A 25675-nucleotide genomic window follows, 5' to 3' on the forward strand; every position below is an offset into this window, starting at 1 on the left:
GTTTCATTTCAGACACAGTTTCCTTAACATCAGCAAACTCTTGTGATGTCATGCTTGTCTCCTTCAAGATCTTTTTCATCTCACTGTCAACTCTCTTCTTCACGGAGTTTTCAATCTTAACCTGATATGCCAACTGCATGTTCTCTTCACAGGTTCTGAATCTTGCACTGTTAGGATCTGATTCTGATTTAAGAATTGTTTGTATCTTTCAATTATTTCTTATGTAACCTCATAACCAAGAGGGTCAACATACAATACTCTAGGTGTGCCTGCCTCCATATATGTCAAATCACTGTCTACCATAAAACATATCTCATTCTTATACTCTCAACCATAGATTTTAGGATTCTTGTTCTCTGCTTCATCTGTGACTCAAAAGCTGTCATAATAAGTGTTGTGCTGCTTTCAATCTTGTCAACAAGGTGTCTCCTATGCAAGTCTGTAATCTTGTCCATTGTACACTTGTCATTGTTCCAATCAGCTATGGGCATAAATGGAAATCTCTTCAAAAGAGGGAAAAACATGTATGTAATCAATGACTGAAATCTAAATTGCCCATTCCTTGTTTTTCCTTATCCTAACCAAGTTGTCTATCAACTGAATTCTCGGAATTCCACATCCGTTGACTTGATTTTTTTCAACACATAACTTGTAAGTGCATGAACAAATCATGTTGCCAATTCATCCTCTCTAGAATTAAAACACAGTTTAGTGGCAATAATCTTACTTACAAACCTTACATCATCTTGTCTAATTTGACTTATCACTATTCCTCTACCATTATGGGTTGATTTTGTGTTTTCAATCACAACTTTCTTGACATTCTTCTCATTAAGTGAAATTGATCCTTTATTACACAGTCCAGTTACCTCATGAATCAGATTTGCTGAAATGTCAACTACATTGTCACCCATCCAAAATTTCTCATCATGAATTTTGCTTAAGATAATCTTGGTCTAGTCTTCATTGTCAAATTCATGGTAAAACATATACTTTGCTACATCATTTTGACCTAAGTGTTAAAATCCATCCTTGAATGACATGTCTTGCTCAAATTCAGTTGAAATGTTGTTTTCTCCTACTGTCTCGAATTTACACGTATAACTTCTACTATCCTCCAAATATAGGACTCCGTTGATAATTTGGGAAAATGCAGTTATGGGGTCATCTTCCATTGGTGGAATAAGGTTCAACTTACATTTGGGTCTGGGAACTTCCTCAACATTGTGCAACATAGATTCTTCCATTCTATAGCTCAAAATTTCTCAAATTTAGCACTTGCAGAGATATAAACACCTTTGAATCGTAAATTAGGGCTTTATGCGTGAAAATGACTGAATGCTTTGACAAATTCTCCAAACTACTAGTAATTTGCTCTCAAGTTGCTTTTTTGTGCCCCTTAACTCTTTGCTTGATCAAATGGTGCTTAATTCATCAATTTCAACCATTAAATCCAACTCAATTTGATTTTGCATTAAATGTGCAAGTACGCAGGGCTGAAAAAGCTGTTTCTTTAGCCAAAGAACTTATTTCTGCTCGTGCACTCACATATGAACTCAGAATTACATGTGCACTTAACCGTAGCATCCTCTCATCCATATAAACCTTCTCCTAACTCCGCAAGTCTTAACTTCACAAGGGCTAAATGATTTTGTGATGCTATTTCCCTTAAGATTTTAAAGAATAAACTTCTTAGATTGATAAGGGTTTGTCTGCAACTTTATTTCAACTTATTTTCAAGTGTCACTTGTCTTCTTCTCTACCCAAATTTGTGTGTTTGCTGGTGTCTTAGCTTTAACAAATGTTTTGTTGAATTTTTCTACATGTTCTTTCTCATTCTCTTTTTGTATGTCCCATGTTATTACAAATATGACATGTGATCACATTGTTTCCATATCAAGGTCCTGACTAACTAATCTGTAATCTACAATCTCTAACAATATGTCCAAAGTTGTTGCACTTATAACACAACTCCATTTCTTATGACAACTCCATTTCTTATGACATTATTTGCACCAACAGGTCTTCTAGCTACAGGGTTAGTACCTTGATACATATAATCATTAAATCTAATTTCCTACATTCACTAGCTTTATGTCTATAAGCATAACAATTATAACAATAACCAGAAATAGGGTTAGTATGCTTACCTATATAGTCCTTCATGTGACCAATTTCATTGCATGCAAAACATATCCCAGTAAATTGTCTTCTCACTTCTTTAGGTGGTTAAGATTGTTTAGGTACTTCTGTGGATTGATTAGTTTCTACCTTGTTCAGATCTTCTTGTTGATGTTCAGACTGTTGGATCACAAAACCTGGTTTCTCAGTAACTTCAGATCTCTTTGTGTAACATCAGGTTTTTCTACAACTACTTTCATCATTTAACTAACTGATTTGAAATTCATTTTTCACATTACTGAGTTTCCATTTCATATCATATTCGATCAAATTAAATCTAGACTAATTGCTGAGATTAAATCTAAACTAAATTCTGAAATTAAATCTAACCAATTTACTGAAAATAAATTTAATTCTATTACTGAATTTGAATCTAAACTAAATGCTGAAATTTAATTGTAGACCTAAAATGCTGGAATGAAAAGATGCATTTAACATGCTACCAAAAACTAACTAGATTTTTATGATAACATCTATCTTTTCCAAAGAAAAATCTTTCAGCTGAAAAGGAAGAATACTAACTTAAAAGAAAAAGAAACATACTAATTTACTTGAGAGACTTTTCCAATTAATTGTCCAAGCTCTGACTTTGGTGAGAGGAGAAGCATTATCATAGGCTTAACCTCCCAACCGCGGACCTTTTTACTTATCCCCATAGGTTCTAATTTAATAGAACGGCCCTCGCTACCCTGAGGTCGGGCTTGGGACGTTCATTGATCCAGTCATCGGAGTACTCAAGTGGGTTGAGGTCCCAACAGCTATTCGATTGAATAACTGAAGCATCAGGACAACAACGCGATCTTTTTGTTGTGGCAAGTTTGCCTATTATCGCCCTGGCCAGGGATTTCAGAGGTGGGTTTTTATAACCCGATCTCCACCACTCAGCTCGATAATTAATTATCAAAGTGGAATTGCATGAGCTAAAAATGCATTAAATTTATTTGAGTAAATTTTAATTACTGACTATATCCTTACTTTTCCTCTAATAGGTTTATCAACATCTTAACACCACAATCCAGGCCATCAGCTGGTGACTCACTAGTGCTTGTTCTTTTATCCTCATTTGTAAAGCTAGCACCTTAATCACTTTTCTGACATTGGCCGGTGGTATTTCTTGATACTATCTCAGTTATTAAAACTCTTAACCAGAGATTAAAAGAGGAGTTTAAGTTGTATCTACAGACTTTATTCTTAATCATTTGACAAGCTTTATCTAATTATGCGGCTGGACTAAGTATACATTTTTATTTATCTAAGGCTTGACCTGTTACTGTTCACGTGGTTAAAATAAAAACATAAACTTTGAGAAAAACGACTACTTAAAGAAATATTGACAGAAGATACACGGCTTGACTCATTATTGGAAGGCATAATTCAAAAGACAAATCCGACTCAGCATTGATAAGAATAGAGGAAAAGAAATAAAGGAAATAATATTCTGTCTCTTACGTGACACAGGTTCTGTAATGGTTGATACTCCTGAGCTTTACACGTCCTTCTTAGACTTCCACGAGCATATAAAAGATGATAGAATATAAAAAGAAGGATATACAATGACAGACGGCTCCTTAGCAGATCAGAATATGCATTTCTCAGAGGGAAAAACATGAGGAAAAGTAGTTGGTTTTGAATGATGAAACACGACAAGAACAAGCACTATATATAAAACTAAGCTTGTCCTTACGGCTTCCTGCGGTTACAAGATCACATTACGAATTCCTTCTTAGTTTGTATTTTTAAAAAGAACGAATATGGAAGAAGACGAATTAAAAGGAAAAGAAGGAAAGAGGAAATGAAGGGTCAAATTAATAGTATTATTTTATATTATTTTATTGTCTTTATTAAGTTTATAAATATGTACATACAAGGTGGCTTATTGGATTAGAATTTTAATGTAACGATGCCATCTTGTGTTTATATATTTATGATTTTAATTAAGAGAGTAAGATAACGTAAGATAATATTATTATTTGATAATTTAAATTAAGGTAAGAATTTTGTTTATAATTATTATTTATATTATTTTTTTTTAAAACTTTAATTTTAGCTCATGTGGATTCCACTAAGAAATTTTGTTGTCGAGTCTTAATAAACTTGCCAAGGTGATTTTTAGGTCAAACCTATCATTCTTGATGACTGGATCTTATGTCCATCCCATTCCGATGACCTCGTTTCATAATGCTTCCCCTCTTTCTCCGGTCTTCATCCTACATCCTTTAAAACAACATTCTCGCCAAAACATCAATTCATGATTTATAATTTGTTAGATAAAATCGTTAGGAAATTTCATCATAAACACTAACTGATTCATTGTAAATGTACAACGGTTAAATTTAACTGACTTCATTTCACATGAACACAACAACTAAATTTAACTAATTCTACTTCATAGGATAATTAAATCGATGCAACGGCTAAAGATAATTGCTTCAATTTCACATGAACATGAATAAATAGAACAACGGCTATAACTACCATAATAAAACGACTATTATGAACTAATTTCACTTGAACATGAAAAATTATTTTTGGTTCAATGGTTATATTTAGCTTTAAAAATTTTAGGGCAAAAATTGGGATGTAACATACCCACCCCCTTAGGTTTTTCATCGTCCACGATGAAATAATATCAAATTGTTTTTAATAAAAAAATAAAAGAAATGAAATATTTAGTTTCTAGTTTTTGAAAATAAATAGGGATATTTCTGAAAGATATCATGATAGTCTTCCCATGTAGCATTATCCTTTGTATACTGGTCCCACTGGACCTTACACTGAGTTATCTCTCAATTTCGTAGGCGCGACTTACGCACCTCAAGTATTCTGGTTGGCTTTACCTCTACCACCCCTGGGTCTTGTACCTGCAATAGTTCCAATCAATCATATGCTAGCAAGGGCTGGAGGTAAAGCAATCCTTAGGCCACTGGGTTAATAACCTCTAAAACTTCGAAAGGTCCTACATATCTGGGAGCCAATTTAGCATTCTTGCCAAACTCAATTGTACTCTTCTGAGGCTTAACTCTTAATAACACCTTGTCTCCTACTGTAAATTCTCTAGGTGTTCTTTTCGCATCAGCATAATATTTTTGCCTGTCATTAGCTTCCTTCAGTCTCTGGTGGATTTGAAGTATTTGTTCTTCCATTTCTTGAAGCATTTCCAGCCCAACTATGACTCTGTCTTCTAATCGATTCTAGCTTACTGGGGTTCTGCACTTACGGCCATGCAAGGCTTCAAAAGGTGCCATTTTAATTGAAGACTGGTATGAGTTATTGTATGCAAATTCAACCAAAGGAAAATACGTTTCCCATTGATACTGTCGATCCATGCAATAAACCCTTAGAAGATCCTCTAATACTTGATTCACTCGCTCTGTTTGTCCATCTGTTTCAGGATGATAAACTAAACTTATATTCAATTTAGTGCCCAAGGCTGAAAATAGTGTCTGCCAAAATCTGGACGTTATTCTTGTATCATGATCTGAAATAATTTTCTCTGGTACCCCGTGTAATCTGAATTTTTTTTTTATGAACTTATGGGCTATCTCGGGTGCTCCATCGGATAAATTCCCTGGAATAAAATGTGCTACCTTAGTCAATCTATCAACCACGACCAAAATAGTGTTATGTCGATTCCGAGTCATAGACAACCCCTATACAAAATCCATGGATATTATTTGCCATTTCCATTTAGGTATCTCATTTGGGTGCAAAAGTCCTGTTGGGTATCGATGTTCCGCTTTCACTCTCTGACATTCTAAACAACTTGCAACATACTCAATTATTTCTCTTTTCATTCCCTTCCAAAAGTATAAGGGTTTTATGTCAGATAACATTTTCGTTACTCCTGGATGTCCTGAATATGGAGCTGAATGATACTCCCCTAGAATTAATCTTCGTAACTCGGGATGATTGGGTACATAAATCCTGTGGCGATATCTCAACAAGCCATCTTCCTCTAAGTTAAAATCTAAATACTTGGGGTCCTGTGGATCTCTAATAAGTGCCAAATTGATTTCTGCATAAAAATCATCATGCTCCAATTGTTGTAAAATCTGATCCTTTAACTGAAATTTTACCTTAGTCATTGCTGAAATATGTCTTCTTCGACTTAAGGCGTCAGCCACCTTATTTTCTTTTCCCTTAATGTAGCTTATGTCAAATTCATAATCTGCTAAGAACTCTAACCTTCTCCTTTGCCTCGCATTCAGATTTTGTTGAGTGAAAATATATTTTAGACTCTGATGATCAGATCGGAGATCAAAGGGTTTTCCGATTAAATAATGTCTCCACATTTGTAAAGCGTGAACTATGGCTGCTAATTCCAGATCGTGTGGTGCATAATTTTGTTCATAATTCTTCAATTTCCTAAACTCATAGGCAATGACTTGTCCCTCTTGCATTAGCACACCCCCCAATCCTTCACCCGAAGCATCAGTAATTACCACAAATGGTTTCTGCAGATCTAGTACCCTTAAAATAGGTGCAGTAGTCAGTTTTTCCTTCAGAAACTCAAAAGCTGATTGACATTTTTGTGTCCAAACAAATTTCTTTCCCTTTCTCTGAAGTGATGTGATTGGATAAGCTATTCTAGAGAAGTTCCTGACAAATTTTCTATAAAATCTAGCTAACCCTATGAAACTCCTAACTTCGGATACATTTCTGGGTATGGGCCATTCTTTAATCACTTTAATCTTAGATGGATCTACTGCTATGCCTTGGGCTGAAATTATATACCCTAGATACTGAATTTCTTTTTGGTAAAAGGCACACTTTGATAATTTTCCGTATAATTTATGTTCTCTAAGTCTCTGTAATACTATTTCTAAACGCCTCTGATGTTCTTCTTCATTTCTAGAATAAATAAGAATATCATCTATGAATACCAGTACAAATTTGTCCAGGCAATCATGAAATTTACTGTTCATTAAGTTCATGAAGGCTGCAGGGCATTAGTTAATCCAAATGGTAGCACTGTAAACTCATAATGTCCATATCTAGTCCTGAAGGCAGTTTTGTGTATGTCCTCTTCCTTAATTCACAATTGATGATACCTTGATCTTAGATCAATTTTTGAGAACATGATCGCACCCTTCATTTGGTCAAAGAAATCATCTATCCTTGGTAACGGATACCGATTTTTGATGGTGACCTTATTAAGCATCCGGTAGTCTATACATAGCCTCATAGTTCCATCTTTTTTTCTTACGAATAATACGGGGCTCCCCATGGTGAGACACTGGGTCGAATCATTTTCTTATCCAACATATCTTGCAATTGAATCTGCAATTCCATAAGTTCGGTGGTGGTCATCCTGTACAGGGCTCTGGATAATGGTTCTGCTTCTGGTACTAAATCTATGGAAAAATCAAATATCCGGGAAGGAGGTAATCCAAGAAGTCCCTCAGGGAATACATCTTGATAGTTCTTTAGATAGGGATATTTTTATTCAAATGATTCTTTTAGTTTTTGATTAATTTCCCCATCTTCATAAATGTAATCATCCCCGTATGTGGTTTCCCTTAAATCTTCAACTTTTACTGCAAATATTTCACAGCCTTTTCTTCCATACCTCTTAAGCTGCATTGCTAAAATCTGTTGGGCTCTTATTTCATGTCTGACCCTTGATATACTTGTGGGCTTGCCTCGGTCATCCACGCAATTTACTGTTTTGGCACGACAATCTACCTTAGCCTTGTGTTCGCTGAGCCAATTTATTCCTATGATAATGTCATATGATCCTAATAGTGCTACGTATAAATTCAATTCTGTGGAAAAGTTCGGAAAATCAACCTGGAACAAGCATTGCTCTACTCTGGCCTTTGTTTGGTTTGCATATTCGATTGTCCACGATTTTGCCATAAAACCAAATCTTTTTGGAAATTTACTTAATAACCTAGGTGAAATGAAACATTCTGTTGCTTCAGTATCAATAAGAATAGTTACGGGGTAATCATAAATCTTACGTGGTGTTTCGATGGGTCCTATCTATTGTTCTGCCTATTTGTTATCCAAGGCTGCGTGAATTCTTTGTTGAAAGCCCTGTTGTTGTTGCGGTAAGGATGGGCGTCGTTGATTGAGGTTAGGGCACTGTCTTCTAAAGTGGTTTCCTTTGCAAATAAAACAACCTCCCGATGGTCCTCTTTTCTCATTATTCTTGTCGTTTTTGTTTACATGAAAGTTCCCCTGGTTATCTTTGGTTCCACTGCTTTTGTTTTCAAGTTTATTGTTCTTAAAGTCCCTAAACTGTTTCCTTGGTGGTTCGGATTCAGCACCTTCTAAATTCCAGTTGGTCTTTCTCTTATTGTCCCGAATAGAATCATACTTTTTAAACTTATACTCTTGTCGAACAACTTTTTCCAAAGCTTCTTCCATGGTCCGAGGTGCAAGGACATCTACAATTCCCCCTATTCTGTTATTCAATCCCATAATAAACTTTCTTACTTTTAGGTTGGTATCCTATTGATAGGGTGGTACGTACTTAAGTAGCCTAGTAAATTTCTCCCAATACTTATGAACTGATAATTCCTCCTGTTTCAAATTTTGAAACTCCATGAGTTTCTAGTCATAGAAAGTTTGAGGTAGCCACCATGTTCTAAATATGTTAACAAACTTTTCCCAAGTAATGTCGGTAGACCTAATGTTCAGTTCCACCTTGGTGTTTCCGCACCAAGTTGCTGCTTCCCAGTGGATTGATATATACCCCAGACTGCCTTAGAGGTCTCTGAAAAGTTCCGGATCTCAAAGTATTGTTCCATCTCTGTCAGCCATGCTTCGGCTTCCTCTCCAGAATCAGTACTAGAGAACTTAGGAGGCTTAATTTTCTTAATGTCAGCTGATAAGTCAGCCACTATTTCTTTTTTCTTCTGTTTATCAGTTTGCTTAGGGGAGGGGGTTCTATTATGTTCTGAGACTTTAGTCTCGGCTGTGGGTGTTTCTTGCATTTCCTTGCGATGTTGCCCCATCTGGGCTGCCATCTCGCTCATTCTTCTATCCATAGCTTCTAATTTTAGTTGTTTTTCTTGCAGAATTGGAAGTAATAGCTCGTTAGAGGTTTGATGGTTCTCTCGAACTATCTCGCGGTTTTCCACATTCTCGTCGTTACTCATATTGTATTTCAGGACTTGCACTTGTTAGTTTACACAATTATGTTTATGGTTTAGTTTTTGTTGCTCATCTAAGCAAAGAAATAGTGTTATTCCCATTTTTTGTCAAAATCATTCTTCAAAACAATATTCATTTTCATTGCACAACTATGCTAATCTTTAATTTCAATAATTATATCCATTGCTCGACAAAGCAAATTTACAAAATTATATCCATTGCTCGACAAAGCAAAATTGCAGAAACATATCCTTGGCTCAACAAAGCAAAATTACATAATTTATTTCCATTGCTCAACGAAGCAAAAGAATTTTATTACAATTTTTTTTTTAATATATCCATTGCTCAACAAAGCAAAATTTTTAATTAACATTGCTCGACAAAGCAATCCCTTATTTACAAAATTCCTATAATGAGGTTGTTTACATTCATAGAAATATGTTTATTTTTGTTTTGCAACTTCTGGCTTTGTTTGGTACATGTCTCGTATCATCCATGATTTATGAAAATGAAGGAGGGGATTGCTCTGTTGAGCGTTCCAAATTTGAATCAGTTTATTCCTATACGCTGCCTTATTGGCAGGAGTCCTTTGAATCCTTTCCTTCTTCATTTGTTGTATGGCTTGGTTCATTGTCTCATCATCTCGAGGCTCGGAACAGCAAGAATAGTCGTACTTAGTCATATTCTTAATGAGGTATGGGAAAATAGGATGTCGTGTTTTGTTACGGGGTGTTCTACATACTAGCATCTTGTATTTATTTTCATCTTATTAAATTTCAAGAACATGATGTGCCCTAGGTTCAGTGTTGAACCCAGCGCTCTGATACCATATGTAACATCAAGGTTTTCTACAACTACTTTCTTCATTTAACTAACTGATTTGAAATTCATTTTTCACATTATCGAGTTTCCATTTCATATCATATTCGATCAAATTAAATCTAGACTAATTGCTGAGATTAAATCTAAACTAAATTCTGAAATTAAATCTAACCGATTTACTGAAAATAAATTTAATTCTATTACTGAATTTGAATCTAAACTAAATGCTGAAATTTAATTCTAGACCTAAAATGCTGGAATGAAAAGATGCATTTAACATGCTACCAAAAACTAACTAGATTTTTATGATAACATCTATCTTTTCCAAAGAAAAATCTTTCAGTTGAAAAAGAAAGAATACTAACTTAAAAGAAAAAGAAACATACTGATTTACTGGAGACTCTTCCAATTAATTGTCCAAGCTCTGACTTTGGTGAGAGGAGAAGCATTATGATAGTCTTAACCTCCCAACCGTGGACCTTTTTACTTATCCCCACAAGTTCTAATTTAATAGAATGACCCTCCCTACCTTGAGGTCGGGCTTGGGACGTTCATTGATCCAGTCATCGAAGTACTCAGGTGGGTTGAGGTCCCAACAGCTATTCGATTGAATAACTGAAGCATCAGGACAACAACGCGATCTTTTTGTTGTGGCAAGTTTGCCTATTATCGCCCTGGCCAGGGATTTCAGAGGTGGGTTTTTATAACCCGATCTCCACTACTCAGCTCGATAATTAATTATCAAAGTGGAATTGCATGAGCTAAAAATGCATTAAATTTATTTGAGTAAATTTTAATTACTAACTATATCCTTATTTTTCCTCTAATAGGTTTATCAACATCTTAACACCACAATCCAGGCCATCAGCTGGTGACTCACTGGTGCTTGTTCTTTTATCCTCATTTGTAAAGTTGGCACCTTAATCACTTTTCTGACATTGGCCGGTGGTGTTTCTTGATACTATCTCAGTTATTAAAACTTTTAACCAGAGATTAAAAGAGGAGTTTAAGTTGAATCTACAAACTTTATTCTTAATCATTTGACAAGCTTTATCTAATCATGCGGCTGGACTGAGTATACGTTTTTATTTATCTAAGGCTTGACCTGTTATTGTTCATGTGGTTAAAATAAAAACATAAACTTTGAGAAAAACGACTACTCAAAGAAATATTGACATAAGATATACGGTTTGACTCATTATTGGAAGGCATAATTCAAAAGACAAATCCGACTCAGCATTGATAAGAATAGAGGAAAAGAAATAAAGGAAATAGTATTTTGTCTCTTACGTGACATAGCTTCTGTAGTGGTTGATACTCCTGAGCTTTACACGTCCTTCTTAGACTTCCACGGGCATATAAAAGATGATAGAATATAAAAAGAAGGATATACAATGACAGATGGCTCCTTAGCAGATCAAAATATTCATTTCTCAAAGGGAAAAACGTGAGGAAAGGTAGTCGGTTCTGAATGATGAAACACGACAAGAACAAGCACTATATATAAAACTAAGCTTGTCCTTACGGCTTCGTGCCATTACAAGATCACATTACGAATTCCTTCTTAGTTTGTATTTTTAAAAAGAACGAATATGGAAGAAGACGAATTAAAAGGAAAAGAAGAAAAGAGGAAATGAAGGGTCAAATTAATAGTATTATTTTATATTATTTTATTGTCTTTATTAAGTTTATAAATATGTACATACAAGGTGGCTTATTGGATTAGAATTTTAATGTAACGATGCCATCTTGTGTTTATATATTTATGATTTTAATTAAGAGAGTAAGATAACGTAAGATAATATTATTATTTGATAATTTAAATTAAGTTAAGAATTTTGTTTATAATTATTATTTATATATATATTTAAACTTTAATTTTAGGTCATGCGGATTCCACTAAGAAATTTTGTTGTCGAGTCTTAATAAACTTGCCAAGGTGATTTTTAGGTCAAACCTGTCATTCCTGATGATTGGATCTTATGTCCATCCCATTTCGATGACCTCGTTTCGTAATGCTTCCCCTCTTTCTCCGGTCTTCATCCTGCATCCTTTAAAACAACATTCTCGCCAAAACATCAATTCATAATTTATAATTTGTTAGATAAAATCGTTAGAAAATTTCATCATAAACACCAACTGATTCATCGTAAATATACAACGGTTAAATTTAACTGACTTCATTTCACTTGAACACAACAGCTAAATTTAACTAATTCTACTTCATAGAATAATTAAATCGATGTAACGGCTAAAGATAACTGCTTCAATTTCACATGAACATGAATAAATAGAACGACGGCTATAACTACCATAATAAAACAATGGCTATTATGAACTAATTTCACTTGAACATGAAAATTTATTTTTGGTTCAACAGTTATATTTAGCTTTAAAAATTTTAGGGCAAAAATTGGGATGTAACACTTTGATGATTCACCTTCATAGTAACCAATACTAGTCTTATCATAAGTAGGTCTTTGTGTCATGATCTGCTCATCAAATTTTTCAGTGTTGGAATACAACCTCTCAAGATGTTGATTTGTCTGTGTAAGCTCTCCTTTCGCAATAGCATTGTACTTCTCAAGTTCTATATATTGCAACTTTGTAGTTTCAAGTTCAGATGTCACCTTGGTATGTTTGGATTTCAGATTTGTATTCTCAGATCTCATATCTGATAGACCTTTCTTCTCATATTCCATCAAGCTCATCTTAAGATTGGCAATCTCAAGTTCATGCTTTAGGATCTCATTCTCCTTCTTAAGCTTAGAAACTGCATCACTATCCTTGATCTAATCATTTGACTCATTCTTCTTGGAATTAGCAGATTTGATTTGTTCTTTCAACTTTTGAATGGTAGCTTTTGCCTCTTTGTACTTTTTCTTCAAACTATCTCTTTCTTTAGTGATTACATCAAGTTCCTTAAGAGCTTTTTCCAGATTCTTTTGCAACTAATCTACATCCACAGGAATCTTACTCAAGTTGTTAGGCCTCCACTGAGTAACTGTGCTCTAATACCAATTGTTAGAAATAGGAAATACTGAGAGGTGGGAGGGGGTGAATTAGTATTTCACAAACTTTATAACACAATGCAACTCATAACACCATTATTTGTTAACTAGGTGTTAGTGTAAATAATTAATTATTATTACACTTTACTTAAGTTTACATAGGAGAATGCATATTTATATTAGTTATGTAGACACTTAGGAATATGCATAGTCATATGAGTTGTCTTGTTGACAACACAAGAGTTAGCAACTTATTAGAGCACATGGTGTCTACAACATCTCTTTATGAGATACACCTATGTAAACTTATCCTCTCATTATCGCACAAACTCCTGTGCTCAATGGAGGATAATCCACCTTTGGTGGACATGTGCTGAGTTGTAATCTTTATCTCTTTGCTGACTCCTAGTCATTCTAGTTGCCTTTACATGCAGACACTTCTAGTGCGTATTCATTTGATAGCCATTATTATCTTGATCATTATTGAGATTCTCATTTGATCATCATTAGTCTCTCTTGTGCTATCTATTGAGCTTCTTGATCTTGGTGTTGAATTATTGTCTTAGGAAATTTTTTAGACGGTATCAGAGCTATACCAAATTCTTACACTAGGGAAACCCTGGCCAAAGGAAGACCTTGGTGGGGATGGTACCCACAAAATAATCTATTGATCAAAAGTATCTTATGAAAGATATTGACCCTGTTAGGAGTCTATTACATTCGTACAGTGTCTCTCTTCTTGTTAGAGGATTAGGCCTTGTTAGAAGCCTCAACCCTGTTAGGAGTTGATATTACAATTACAAAATGTATGCAAGATGAGCCCACTACCCAAACATGCAATTACAGTGATATATGTTGTACATAAAAGGAATAAATACATAAACCTTTTGACAATGTTGATATATGCAATATTTAATTTGTCCTTTGTAGCTCTCTATACACAACTTCACATATATTGATCTTTCTTTGGTCTAGCATAAAGTTCACATCACAATACAAAAGCATTTCAATGTTTGGATGATGTAGGAGGATCTTGGGTTGCATTGTTATTCTGCATGTTTTCCTTGTTTCTTTGTTGTTGTTGAGCTCGTAGTTGCTGCTGAGTTGCAATACCTTGCATTGCTGAGTTCTTGGTGTTTTCCGAGTTCGTAATGGCTGCCAAGTTCACAATGTTTGTCGAGTCCCTGGTGTTTGCCGAGTTCACAATGTTTGTCAAATTCGTGTATGAAACGAGCACTGTCGAGTGCCAGTATTGTTTTGGGTCTTCTTTGACCGAGTTGCCTGTGTCTAATTCTAGTTTGTGCCGACTTTTCTTATTCAATTTCGTGATGTGTATTTGTCGAGAGCCTGGCTTGGGTTGCATTTAATGTAAGGGTTTATTTAGTTGGTAATTTGTAACAAGTGTTACCCCGGCGCGGGGGTGCGGCGGTGCGAGGGGACGTCAGGACGAGTTTCGGCTACGAGAAAAAAATAGCCTCAATTTGGGGACGGCAGGGGTGCAGCGGTGGGGGAGTGGAGGGGGAGTGGGGGGGTAGGGGAGGAGAGGGAGTGGAGGGAGGGGGTTGCATAGTATATATATAATATATATGAAATGATACTTCAATATATTATATAACATTAACATACCAAATATAGTTGAATACAATGAATAGAGAAAATTGAAATGTGATTCACAAACCATAAGTTCAAACTTCAAACTTGAAACCTCATAACTATTACTAATGACCATTTAACAAATTAACTTAGTTCAAGTTGCAAGATTCAAAATTCATTCTTCAAATATGATTCTATGAATATCATATATCATAAAGATGCTCATGATGACAATGAGCCGAATAGCATGAAACAGTGAAATAATAATGTATCATAGCCATATCAAAGTGAGTACCCAAGAAGCACCCCGCAAGCACCCGGGAAGCACCCTGCGAGCACTTGAGAAGCACCCAAGAAGCACCCCACGAGCACCCAGGAAGCACCCGCGCACCCAAGCACCCTAGAAGCACCCAAGCACCGCATCCGCCTCGGGTGCTTGACCGGTGCGGCAACGGAAAAACTCTCGGCGGGGGTACTTGGGTGCGTGACGCACCTGCAACGAGTGTGCCGGGGTTTTGACCTAGGTACACTATTTGTAACAGGACAACTTGTGGCCGTGCAAGTATTTAAAGGGGTCTTAGGTAGAGTCTTAGGCATGATAGGAGATAATGAAAAAGAAGAAGTAAAGTTGGAATACAAAGTTCATCATTGAAGATTGAAGTTTGAATTGTAATGTTGGCCGTAACCCAAAAGGCCTTACAACTGGGTATGTATGATGATTTGATAAATCAATAAAGTGTTTTGCTCTTCTATCTCCTTTGGTTGTTTCTTTGTGTTGTGTTTCCACTATGTTTACTCTTGCAGGTGGTTTTGGTAGCTGGGTGTGCCTTTGGACCTAGTTATCTAGTTTCTTCGTGCTTCAGGTGGTATTAAAGCTCGAAGTTTTTCCTTGTGGAGATTGGATCGTGTAGAACCCTGAGTTGATTTGGTTGTGGGGTAGAAAATCTGATGATTTGACCTACAACTTGCAGAGTGTTATGATCTTGTAGGGACCTGATTATAAAGATGGTTCAAGGTAGAGGAAATGCTGACAATGTCATATTGGATGCATTGAGACAAATTGTAGCCAGATTAGATGCTGTGGAGATAGCCCAGAGGAGAGGAGCGCATTTTGATGATGTGAGTGATAATGAAGCAGTAGCACAAAACCCTAATCCAAAACCTAAAGAAGATCAAGATGAGGCAAGATTGTTGAGAGTATTATCTAGGGCAAATTCAAAGCCGACTATAGAAGTTGTTCCTTATGATGGAAAATTGGATACCAATGCTGTGTTGGATTGGATCTCTGATATGGAGAAGTTCTTTATGTATGAAAACACTCCTGATAATAGGAGGGTGAAAATTGCAGTTACTAGGTTGAAGGGTCATACTTCACTATGGTGGGAGCATTTGCAAACTGATAGATGAAGCAAGGTGAAGAACAAGTTCCTTCCTGTTGATTACTAAGTTAGCTTGTTAAGAAAGATGCAAAATTTGAGACAAAGGGACATGACTTAAAGGAGTATACTGAGGAATTCTATAGATTGGACATCAAATCTAGACATGGATGATGATGTGGAGAAAATTGCTAGGTACATCAATGGATTGAGATCTGAGATTCAAGATGAGATAAGTTTTGTGAAATTGGAAAATGTGGAGAAAGCATATCAATATACCTTGAAAGCTGAGGAGATCTTGACGAAGAAGCATGAACAAAGACAAAGAGGTAGAGGTGGTAGATTCCAGAGAGATAGAGGTAGATCTTATGGAGAAGGTGGCAGATTTGACAATTTTGTGCAAGACAAAGGCAAATCTGAATGGAAGAATGATGATAAAGGCAAGACCAAGTGGAAAGGTGATGATTCTTACCAAGGAGGTACTGGTTCTTATCGAGGAAGAGGTTATTCTTATTCAAGAGGTGGTTTTCATGGTAATTGTTTTAGATGTGGTAAAGGAGGGCATATATCCTTTGAGTGTAGAGCCTCTAAAAATGGGGAAGGTAATAGAAATGTTGTGGTTCAAGGAGACACTGAGGGTTCACCAAGTGGACCTGAGGCCGGAGAAAATTTGATGGTGAGAAGAACCTTATGTAATAAGGGAAGTGATGAGGAACTTGTCCTAAGAAGTCTTTTCAAGACCAAATGTAAGATGGTTGGAAAATGTTGCAAGGTGATCATTGACAGTGGCAGTTTTACAAATTTGGCATCAGAAGAGTTGGTTACAAAGTTGTAGTTGCAGAAGTTGAAGCATCCTAAACCCTATCATGTTTCATGGATCAAAGATGAGCATAAGATATTGGTAAGTGAACAATGTATTGTGAAGTTCAAGATTGGACATTGTTTTGATGAAGTTCTGTGTGATATTATGCCTATGAATTGTTGTCATATTTTGTTGGGTAGACCTTGGCAATATGATAGATATGATGTGTATGATGGAAGATTGAAGATTGAATCAATATACTCTTTGAGTGAATGGGAGAAAGCAAATATTGTTGCCTTTGATTGAAAATCCTGATGAGGTTAATTGTACTACTGTGAGAATTTGCATGGTTAATGGAAAGCAATTTGAAAAGGAAATGAAGAAGAATCAAACCTGTTTTGCCATAATTCCTAGGAGACCAAGTTGTGCCAGTAGCAATCGAGTATCAGAAAATAGTGTTAACTAAGTGCTAGTCAGTAGCGACCGAGTGACAACAAAAACTGGTAGTATTGATCAAGTGCCAGTGGAAATTACAGATTTGCGAATGAGTATAAAGATATTGTTGCAGAAGATATACTTGATGGTTTACCTCCAATGATAAGTATAAGTCATTGTATGGACCTGATTCCTGGAGCTAGTTTGCCAAATAAAGCACCATATAGATTGACACCTACAAAGAATGAAAAACTTAATAGACAAGTGCATGAGTTTTTGCAGAAAGATTTGATGAGAGAAAGTTTGAGTCCATATGTTGTACCTGTTGTATTAGCACTTAAGAAGAATGGAGAATGGAGAATGTGTACTAATTCCAGAGCTATCAACAAGATCACAGTGAAATATAGGTTTCCTATGTCGAGGATGGATGACATAATGGATTGTTTGAGTGGAGCAAAGTATTTTACCAAGATTGAATTGAAGAGTGGTTATCATGAGATCAAAATCAGAGAAGGTGATGAATGGAAGACTGCTTTCAAGACAAAAAATGGTTTGTATGAATGGTCGGTAATGCCTTTTGGTTTGACTAATGCACATAGTACTTTCATGAGGTCGATGAATGAAGTTCTCAAAAGACTTTTGGGTATGTTTATGATTGTTTATTTGGGTGACATTCTGATATTCAGTAAGACTAAGGAAGAACTTATTGAACATGTTAGACAAGTATTGCAGAAATTGAAAGAAGTGAAGTTGATGATTAATTTGAAGAAGTGTTCTTTTATGCAAGAAGAGATTGTGTATTTGGGAATTGTGATTTCATTTGATGGTTTGAGAATGGATCTTGTGAAGGTTAAAGCAATTTTGGAATGGCCTATAACTAAGAATGTGGGTGAGGTGAGATCATTTCATGGGTTGGCTAGTTTTTACAAAAAATTTATAAAGAATTTCAATTTTATTTGTAATGCTATAACTGAGACAATGAGAGGAGACAAAAAGGATTTCAAGTGGACACATAGAGCTGATAACAATTTTGATACTTTGAAACAAAAGGTTACTGAGTTACCTATATTGGCTTTGCTTAATTTCAATAAAGTATTTCAAGTTGAATGTGATGCAAGTGGTAGTGAAATAAGAGTTGTATTGAGTCAAGAAGGTAAACCTGTTGCTTTCTTTAGTGAGAAATTGAATGATGCTAAAAAGAAATATTCTATGTATGATCAAGAGTTTTATGCAATTGTTAAAAGCTTTGAAGAAGTGGAGACATTATTTGATTCCTAAAGAGTTTGTGTTGTATACTGACCATAAAGCTTTACAGTACTTGGGAAGTCAACCTAAGTTGAATCAGAGACATATGAAGTGGTTGAGTACTTGTAGAGTTTCACATTTGTGATTAAGCATAAGAGTGGAGTCACTAACCAAGTTGTTGATGCATTGAGCAGAAGGAGTTCTTTGTTGACCGAGATGAAGGTTGAAGTTATTGGTTTTGATGAGATGGAGGAGTTGTATGAAACTGACCCTAATTTTTTTGAGGCGTGGATTGAGTGCAGAGCACCAAACCTATCAGATCACATGAGTAAGTATGATGAGTATTTCATTCAAGAAGGTATGTTGTTCAAAGGAATTCAATAATGTATACCTAGAAGTGATATGAGAATCAATCTGATAAACGAAAAGCATAGTGGTGGATTGGTTGGACATTTTGGAATTGATAAGACATTAAGTTTTTTGAAGGATAAGTATTATTGACCACAAATTTATAAGGACATTTAGAAATTTGTAAAGAGTTATGGAGTTTGTCAAGTTGCAAAAGGAGTAAGTCAAAATACTAGTTTGTATACACCTATTTCTGTTCCTGACAAACGTTGGAGTGACATCAGTATAGATTTTGTTCTCGGATTACCCAAGACAGAAAAGGGGTATGATTCTATATTTGTTGTTGTAGATAGATTTTCTAAGATGGTTCATTTCATACCTTGTAAGAAGAAATCAGATGTTGAGCATGTTGCTGAGATTTTCTTCAAAGAGATTGTTATGTTGCATGGATTACCAAGAAGTATTATTTCGGATAGAGATAGTAAGTTTGTTTGTTGTTTTTTGAAGACTTTGTGAAAGAAGATGGGTAATGAGTTGAAGTTTAGTTCTACATTCCATCCATAGACATATGGATAGACAAAGATTATGAATAGACGCTTGGGTAATTTGTTGAGATGTTTAGTTGGGGATAAATCACATAATTGGGAGTTGGTGTTGACACAAGCTGAGTTTGCATATAATAATTCTATGAATAAGAGTATAGGGAAGACACCTTTTGAAATTGTTAATGGAATGCAGCCTAGAGGAATATCTGAATTGAGGGATGTTGCTAGTGAAGAAAAGAGAAGTGTTGTAGGGGTAGAATTTGTTGATTTTATGGATTCTTTGCATAAGGAAGTGAAGTTGAGGTTGGAACAAAGTAATCAGAAATATAAGGAGAATGCTGATAAGTCTAGAAGACATCATGATTTTGAAGTTGGTGATGAGGTGATGGTTCATTTGAAGAAAGGCGGATTTTCTAGTGGAACATACAGTAAGCTGAAGATGAAGAAGTTTGGACCTTGTAAGATCTTGAGAAAGTTTGACAGTGGTAATGTTTATGAAGTTGAGTTACCTGATGACATGGATATATCTCCTATATTCAATGTTGCTGATTTGTATAAGTATCAATGAGTCAAGTAATGAAGTTGTTGTATCAGGTGATTATCCTAAGAAGCAGATTGAAGAGGTTGAATAGATATTGGATCAAAAAGTTGGTAAGAGCACAAGAGGAAAAGATTACTATGGATACTTGGTGAAATGGAAGAATAGGCCAGTTGAAGATGCTACATGGATTTCCCAATCTAAGTTGGATTCAACTCAGATTGTGACATCTCAATGATTCAGGAGAATCATTTTTTTCAACCTCGGTTGTTTGATGCAGGATCATACTGGGTTGCATTGCTATCCTGCATGTTTTCCTTGTTTCTTTGTTGTTTTCGAGCTCGTAGTTGGTGTCGAGTCCTTAGTTAATGCCGAGTTGCAATGCCTTGCATTGCCAAGTTCCTGAGGATGTTGAGTTCGTAATGGTTGTCGAGTTCCCAGTGTTTGTCAAGTTCATAATGGTTGCCAACTTCACAATGTTCATTGAGTTCGTGTATGAACCGAGCACTATTGAGTGCCAGTATTGTTTTGGGTCTTCTTTGACCAAGTTGTTTGTGTCTAGTTCTAGTTTGTGCTGACCTTGCTTATTTAATTTCGTGATGTGTATTTGTTGAAAGCTGACTTGTGGCTTGGTTTGCATTTAATGTAAGGGTTTATTTAGTTGGTAATTTGTAACAGGTCGACTTGTGGTTGTGCAAGTATTTAAAGGGGTCTTGGGTAGAGTATTAGGCATGATAGGAGATAACGAAAAAGCAGAAGTAAATTTGGAATGCGAAGTTCATCATTGAAGATTGAAGTTTGAATTTTAATGTTGGTCGTAACCTAGAAGGCCTTACAACTAGGCATGTATGATGATTTGATGAATCAATAAAGTGTTTTGCTCTTCTATCTCCTTTGGTTGATGGTTCTTTGTGTTGTCTTTCCATTGTGTTTACTATTGCGGGTGGTTTTGGTATGTGGTTGTGCAAGTATTTAAAGGGGTCTTGGGTAGAGTATTAGGCATGATAGGAGATAATGAAAAAGCAGAAGTAAATTTGGAATGCGAAGTTCATCATTGAAAATTAAAGTTTGAATTTTAATGTTGGTCGTAACCTAGAAGGCCTTACAACTAGGCTTGTATGATGATTTGATGAATCAATAAAGTGTTTTGCTCTTCTATCTCCTTTGGTTGATGGTTCTTTGTGTTGTGTTTCCATTGTGTTTACTATTGCGGGTGGTTTTGGTAGTTGGTTGTGCCTTTGACCATAGTTATCCAGTTTCTCATTGCATCACTAAAACATCACACAACTTCACATGTCCGACTTTGTTTTTTATACCAAGTTATTCTGTTTCGTCGGCCTTCATGTCTTCACACATGTTCCAAAAATCAAAATTAACTCTTGCCCACTTAGGGTTAACATCTAGGATGTTGTCCCTAAATAGACAAGCAATTATTTTAGTAAACCAAAATAATTCCTTAACGTAATTGATCATTTCCTTTAATCTGTCCTATTTTACTTGTACAAGACTGCAACTGCTAAAACCTTAATATCTTAGTTAGTCAGGTTCACTGGTTTTCCCTCATAACTACGTTTGGGTTTGACCCAGTTTGGGGTTCGGTTCGACCAAAATTTGGTCAGGGTTCCATTTTGCGAGGGGTGGTTCAAACCCACAGGTACGAATTTCGAAGCCAGGCAAATTTGATAAGCCCAATTCGAATTTACATCAAACCCAGGCGAATTTCCAGCAATGGGCAACTTTTAAGTGTATTTTTAGAACATATTTGATATTTTTTTGAGTTCTGAAGCCCTAAAAAGTGAATGTATTAGGTTATTTTGGCCTTAGCTCTATTGCTGAGTCAACTAATGCAAAAGGACTATGAGTAGAAGAAGATGATGATAAAGAAGAAGAAAATGAATATGATGAGTATTAAATTTAATATATTATGATTAGTTGAAACTTGAGCTTGAAACAATGATACTTGAACTTCTTGTTATGATTCATGATCGCGATTTAGTTATAATGTTTTGAATCTTTAATGTTGAACTTGAAAATTGAAATATATGATGGTATGAGCTTGATTCATGATGCTATGGTTACAACTTACATGTTTAAAGTTTATGCCTATGGTGTTTTTCTTTTGTTAAATGATTAAATCATATGATTTTATGATTCTCTATGCTTCTAGGCTTCATAATTATGTATATATACATACATACATATATATATATATATATATATATATATATATATATATATATATATATATATATATATATATATATATATATATATATATATATATATATATATATATATATAATTTTTACATTTTTTGTACAAATGAACCCAAACGAACCCAAAAACCTTTCCAAAATTTTGCCGTACCGGCGAATCGGTTCTTCGAACCCGTATTTCAAATCGGACTCAAACCAGTAACTAAGCTTAATATCTTTGTCCGTACATCTCATAATGACTTGCACTCTGACATGTAGTATCATTATACCTTGTTCTAGTTTCCCTCAAGTGTGCACATGCCAATTTTCTGTCTATGGACTTCGGAAACCAAAAAGGTACCTCTACTGATAGATAATCTTTATAATACTTAGACAATTTTCTGAATCTTCAAACCAAAAATTTGTCTTCATAATATGTTGACTGAACATGAATGATATGTTGCCATAAATGACAAACTTAATAAATTTCCATACTCACCTGTTAGCCAAATTGCCAACATGGTGCCTGTCAACTCCACTAGGGGTGCTGCCCCTTGACCTCCCTGGGGGTGTTGCCCCCAAAACCCCATTTTATTTTTGAAGTATACAACTTTGAGTTTGCGCAATACGAGCCGTTATCTACACTCTTATCAATTGTCTTCCTTGGTATTACTTGATGTATACTTGTTATTTGGAAAAATTGGAAGACAAGTTTTTCTTTTGGGTTGGAGGATGTTGTTCGCATAAAATGCCTATTGCTCTCTTTGATAATATTGGTTATATGTAAGTGTATTAATTGTCTTCAATGTATTCATTTGCGTTTACACTTACATGATCAATGTATATATCTGTCTTTGATCACATTAGCTTCTATTTAATGATGTTATTATGTCTTTAAGTTTTATCCAATAATGGGTGTATGAAACAAGTTTTAGATCCATAAAAATCTTTAAATTTCAAGGATTTTTCTCACTTTGCCGAGTCACAATTTGAGTCAGCCTTGCTGATTCCAAGCCAAGTCTAAGTCTGGGATCTTTGAGCCAGATGAATTCCTTCCACCACTGCTGCCTATTATACCTCATTATTGGCATGGACACCCAAAAGGAAGAAACTGCCTTTAACAGATCTCCTAAGGTCATCCCTGAAATTATTTTCTGTGTGCCGTACCTGGATTCCTCTTGGAGGTCCACTCAAAATGAATTTTAAGGAAAATAATATGAGGTTTACTCCAACAAGCTTAACTTTGTAACAAATAACTTGTCTCTAACCCCTGTAATGGGGGAAATTCCAAGATTATTATACAGTGGCATTTTCTATTTTTATTTTTTATAGGTGATAATTCTCTTCAGAAAAATCTGTATTTTGATGTAAGGATTCAAATTTCAAAAATTCTGTTTAACAAGGTCTGCATGAGTTTCTCTTTTCGTATGCTAGTTGTTAAGGTCTAATTCTTTGTCTTTGAAACAGAGGCATACAAGAATGGAGAATTGGAACAGTTATTGAAGTGAATTCTTCTTGATATCTGGAAGCTTCAAGTCACTTGTAGTTCATAAACTTTGTTGCATTTTAGCATTCCTATTGAATTATAGGATTATCAATTAGATTCTCATTGAAGTTTTTGACAATTGAGAATCCTTCAACAAGGATTTCCTTTATCTACAGTATTCTTTAGTAAATGTTGTATACATATGAAATGTGCTGTTCTTTAGAATAAAACTCTTTATGTCAAGGATTAACAAGGACTGTTTCAAGTGGATTCTGAATTTTACTGTTCTTCCTTTTTATAAGTACATTTTATGGTTTCTTTTCTAGATAATCCTGATAATACACATGTAATACTACTTGCTTTTATATGTTTCTATATAATATGTGTTTTAACCCTCTTAATCCTGCAGCCATCTGAATTTCTTGGTTTCGGTTTGCCAGTGCATAAGGATGGGCATTTATTAGATTTTTGCAGTTGTCATTTATTTCATCCTTCCCACCCGATGGTCCTATGTTTAAGTTATTTGATGGATCACACAAGCCCAACAACAGATCAAATAGCATGTCCATTGTTTGTAGTATTGCAGGAAAAATGTTCTTGGAAATAAATCAGCAAACCTAAGGATTAAAAGATTTTTCCAAAAAGTCAGAATTTAGTTAGGAAAGAAATGTAATTTTCAAAAACTGCAGAAAACCACAGTAAAAAAGAGAAAAAAATGTTGCTTTCTAAATTTAAAGGCTTTTAATTGTATAAAGAGAATGAGTTTTCCCCGTGAAGTTTGGAATATTGATTTATGTTCATATTACCGGTCACATTGATTGCACAATATATAGTGAATAAACAATTATTAGATATTAAGAGTTTTCAAATTTTCAATTACAATCTACTTAGCACAAATTAAACCTATGAACTAAGTTCAAAGTACTCAAATATCTGATGTAGCCAAAGATCTGTGCTGTTAGGGAAAGAGCTATATTAGAGGGCCACAGGTTTTGTAATGATGGAGAAGGTAAAATCATTCACATTGACATTCATACAACTACTAATCAATTTGAGCCAATCTTTTAGATAAAATGTCATTTAAATTTACTATAATTATTACCTAAAATTGTGTAAATTTGAACAATCCTCCCCGCAAAGGCCACATTCTCTAGGATTTGGATTACAAGCCCATCTATGATTCTATATGAGCTGTGGAAAGAGAGAAATAGGCAAATATTCCAAGATAAAGAGATGAGAATTGAGAGTTTTTTAATTGAACTGGACAACGCAATGAAGTAGTGAATGATGCAGCAAAAATGTAGAACTGAAGAAGCAGATCATACTCATCTTGGTACAGTGAATGAATGAAAATGTGGAAAGGCCTCAAGGTACCCCCATTCATGAGGATGTAGGGATTAAACCCTTGACACATCCAGAAAGGGACTAATCTGGTCTGCCTTTCCAAAGGCTGGTTCAAACTTAATTTTGATGGTGCGTCAAGGGGAAATTCTAGAACCTTGGGAGCTGGTAGCATAATTAAGGATGATGGTGGAAATATGATCAGAGTTGCCTTGAGATTGGCACCAAAAACTATCAATAAAGAAGAGCTGCAGGCATTTCTTCTTGGCCTACATATTCTGAACAATTTGGAATCAAATGAGTGCAAATAGAAGGCAATTTGATGGTTCTTGCGAATTACATCAGGAAGAAAGGATCTCCAAACCAGAAACTAAATAAAATATTAAGGCAGTGTTGGCCCCTCCTAGCTTTCTATCTTCTTTCATAATGAAGCACATAAACAGAGAGAATAATGATCATGCAGATTCCCTTGTCAAATTTGGCATGGATGTGAAGGAAGATTGCATTGTGGATAGCTCTTTGCGAATGTGGCAAAGCTTTGGATCCCAACTTTTTTGCTAACACCCAATTTCAACCTGTAAGGCCCAATCGTTAGGGAAGTGGATGAAGCTACTAAAGACACAAACAAAGGCAGACAAAACTGTTCTTTTTCTGCA

General features: G+C 35.2%; 1 protein-coding gene across 1 annotated transcript in view; it reads left to right on the forward strand.

Annotated features, from left to right (window-relative positions):
* LOC149571262 (uncharacterized) overlaps positions 1-23931 on the forward strand; it is a 66640-nt gene extending 42709 nt beyond the window's left edge. The window contains exon 3 of the mRNA XM_089812821.1: positions 23660-23931. Coding sequence (XP_089668947.1) covers positions 23660-23700 — 41 coding nt within the window. The 3' untranslated portion in view covers positions 23701-23931. The remainder of the gene's footprint in view (positions 1-23659) is intronic.
* Positions 23932-25675: the final 1744 nt, after the last annotated feature.

Source organism: Cupressus sempervirens, chromosome 2 (genome assembly GCF_028749045.1).
Source record: "Cupressus sempervirens isolate cs-2001-9-10 chromosome 2, ASM2874904v1, whole genome shotgun sequence".
NCBI classification, from domain to species: domain Eukaryota; kingdom Viridiplantae; phylum Streptophyta; class Pinopsida; order Cupressales; family Cupressaceae; genus Cupressus; species Cupressus sempervirens.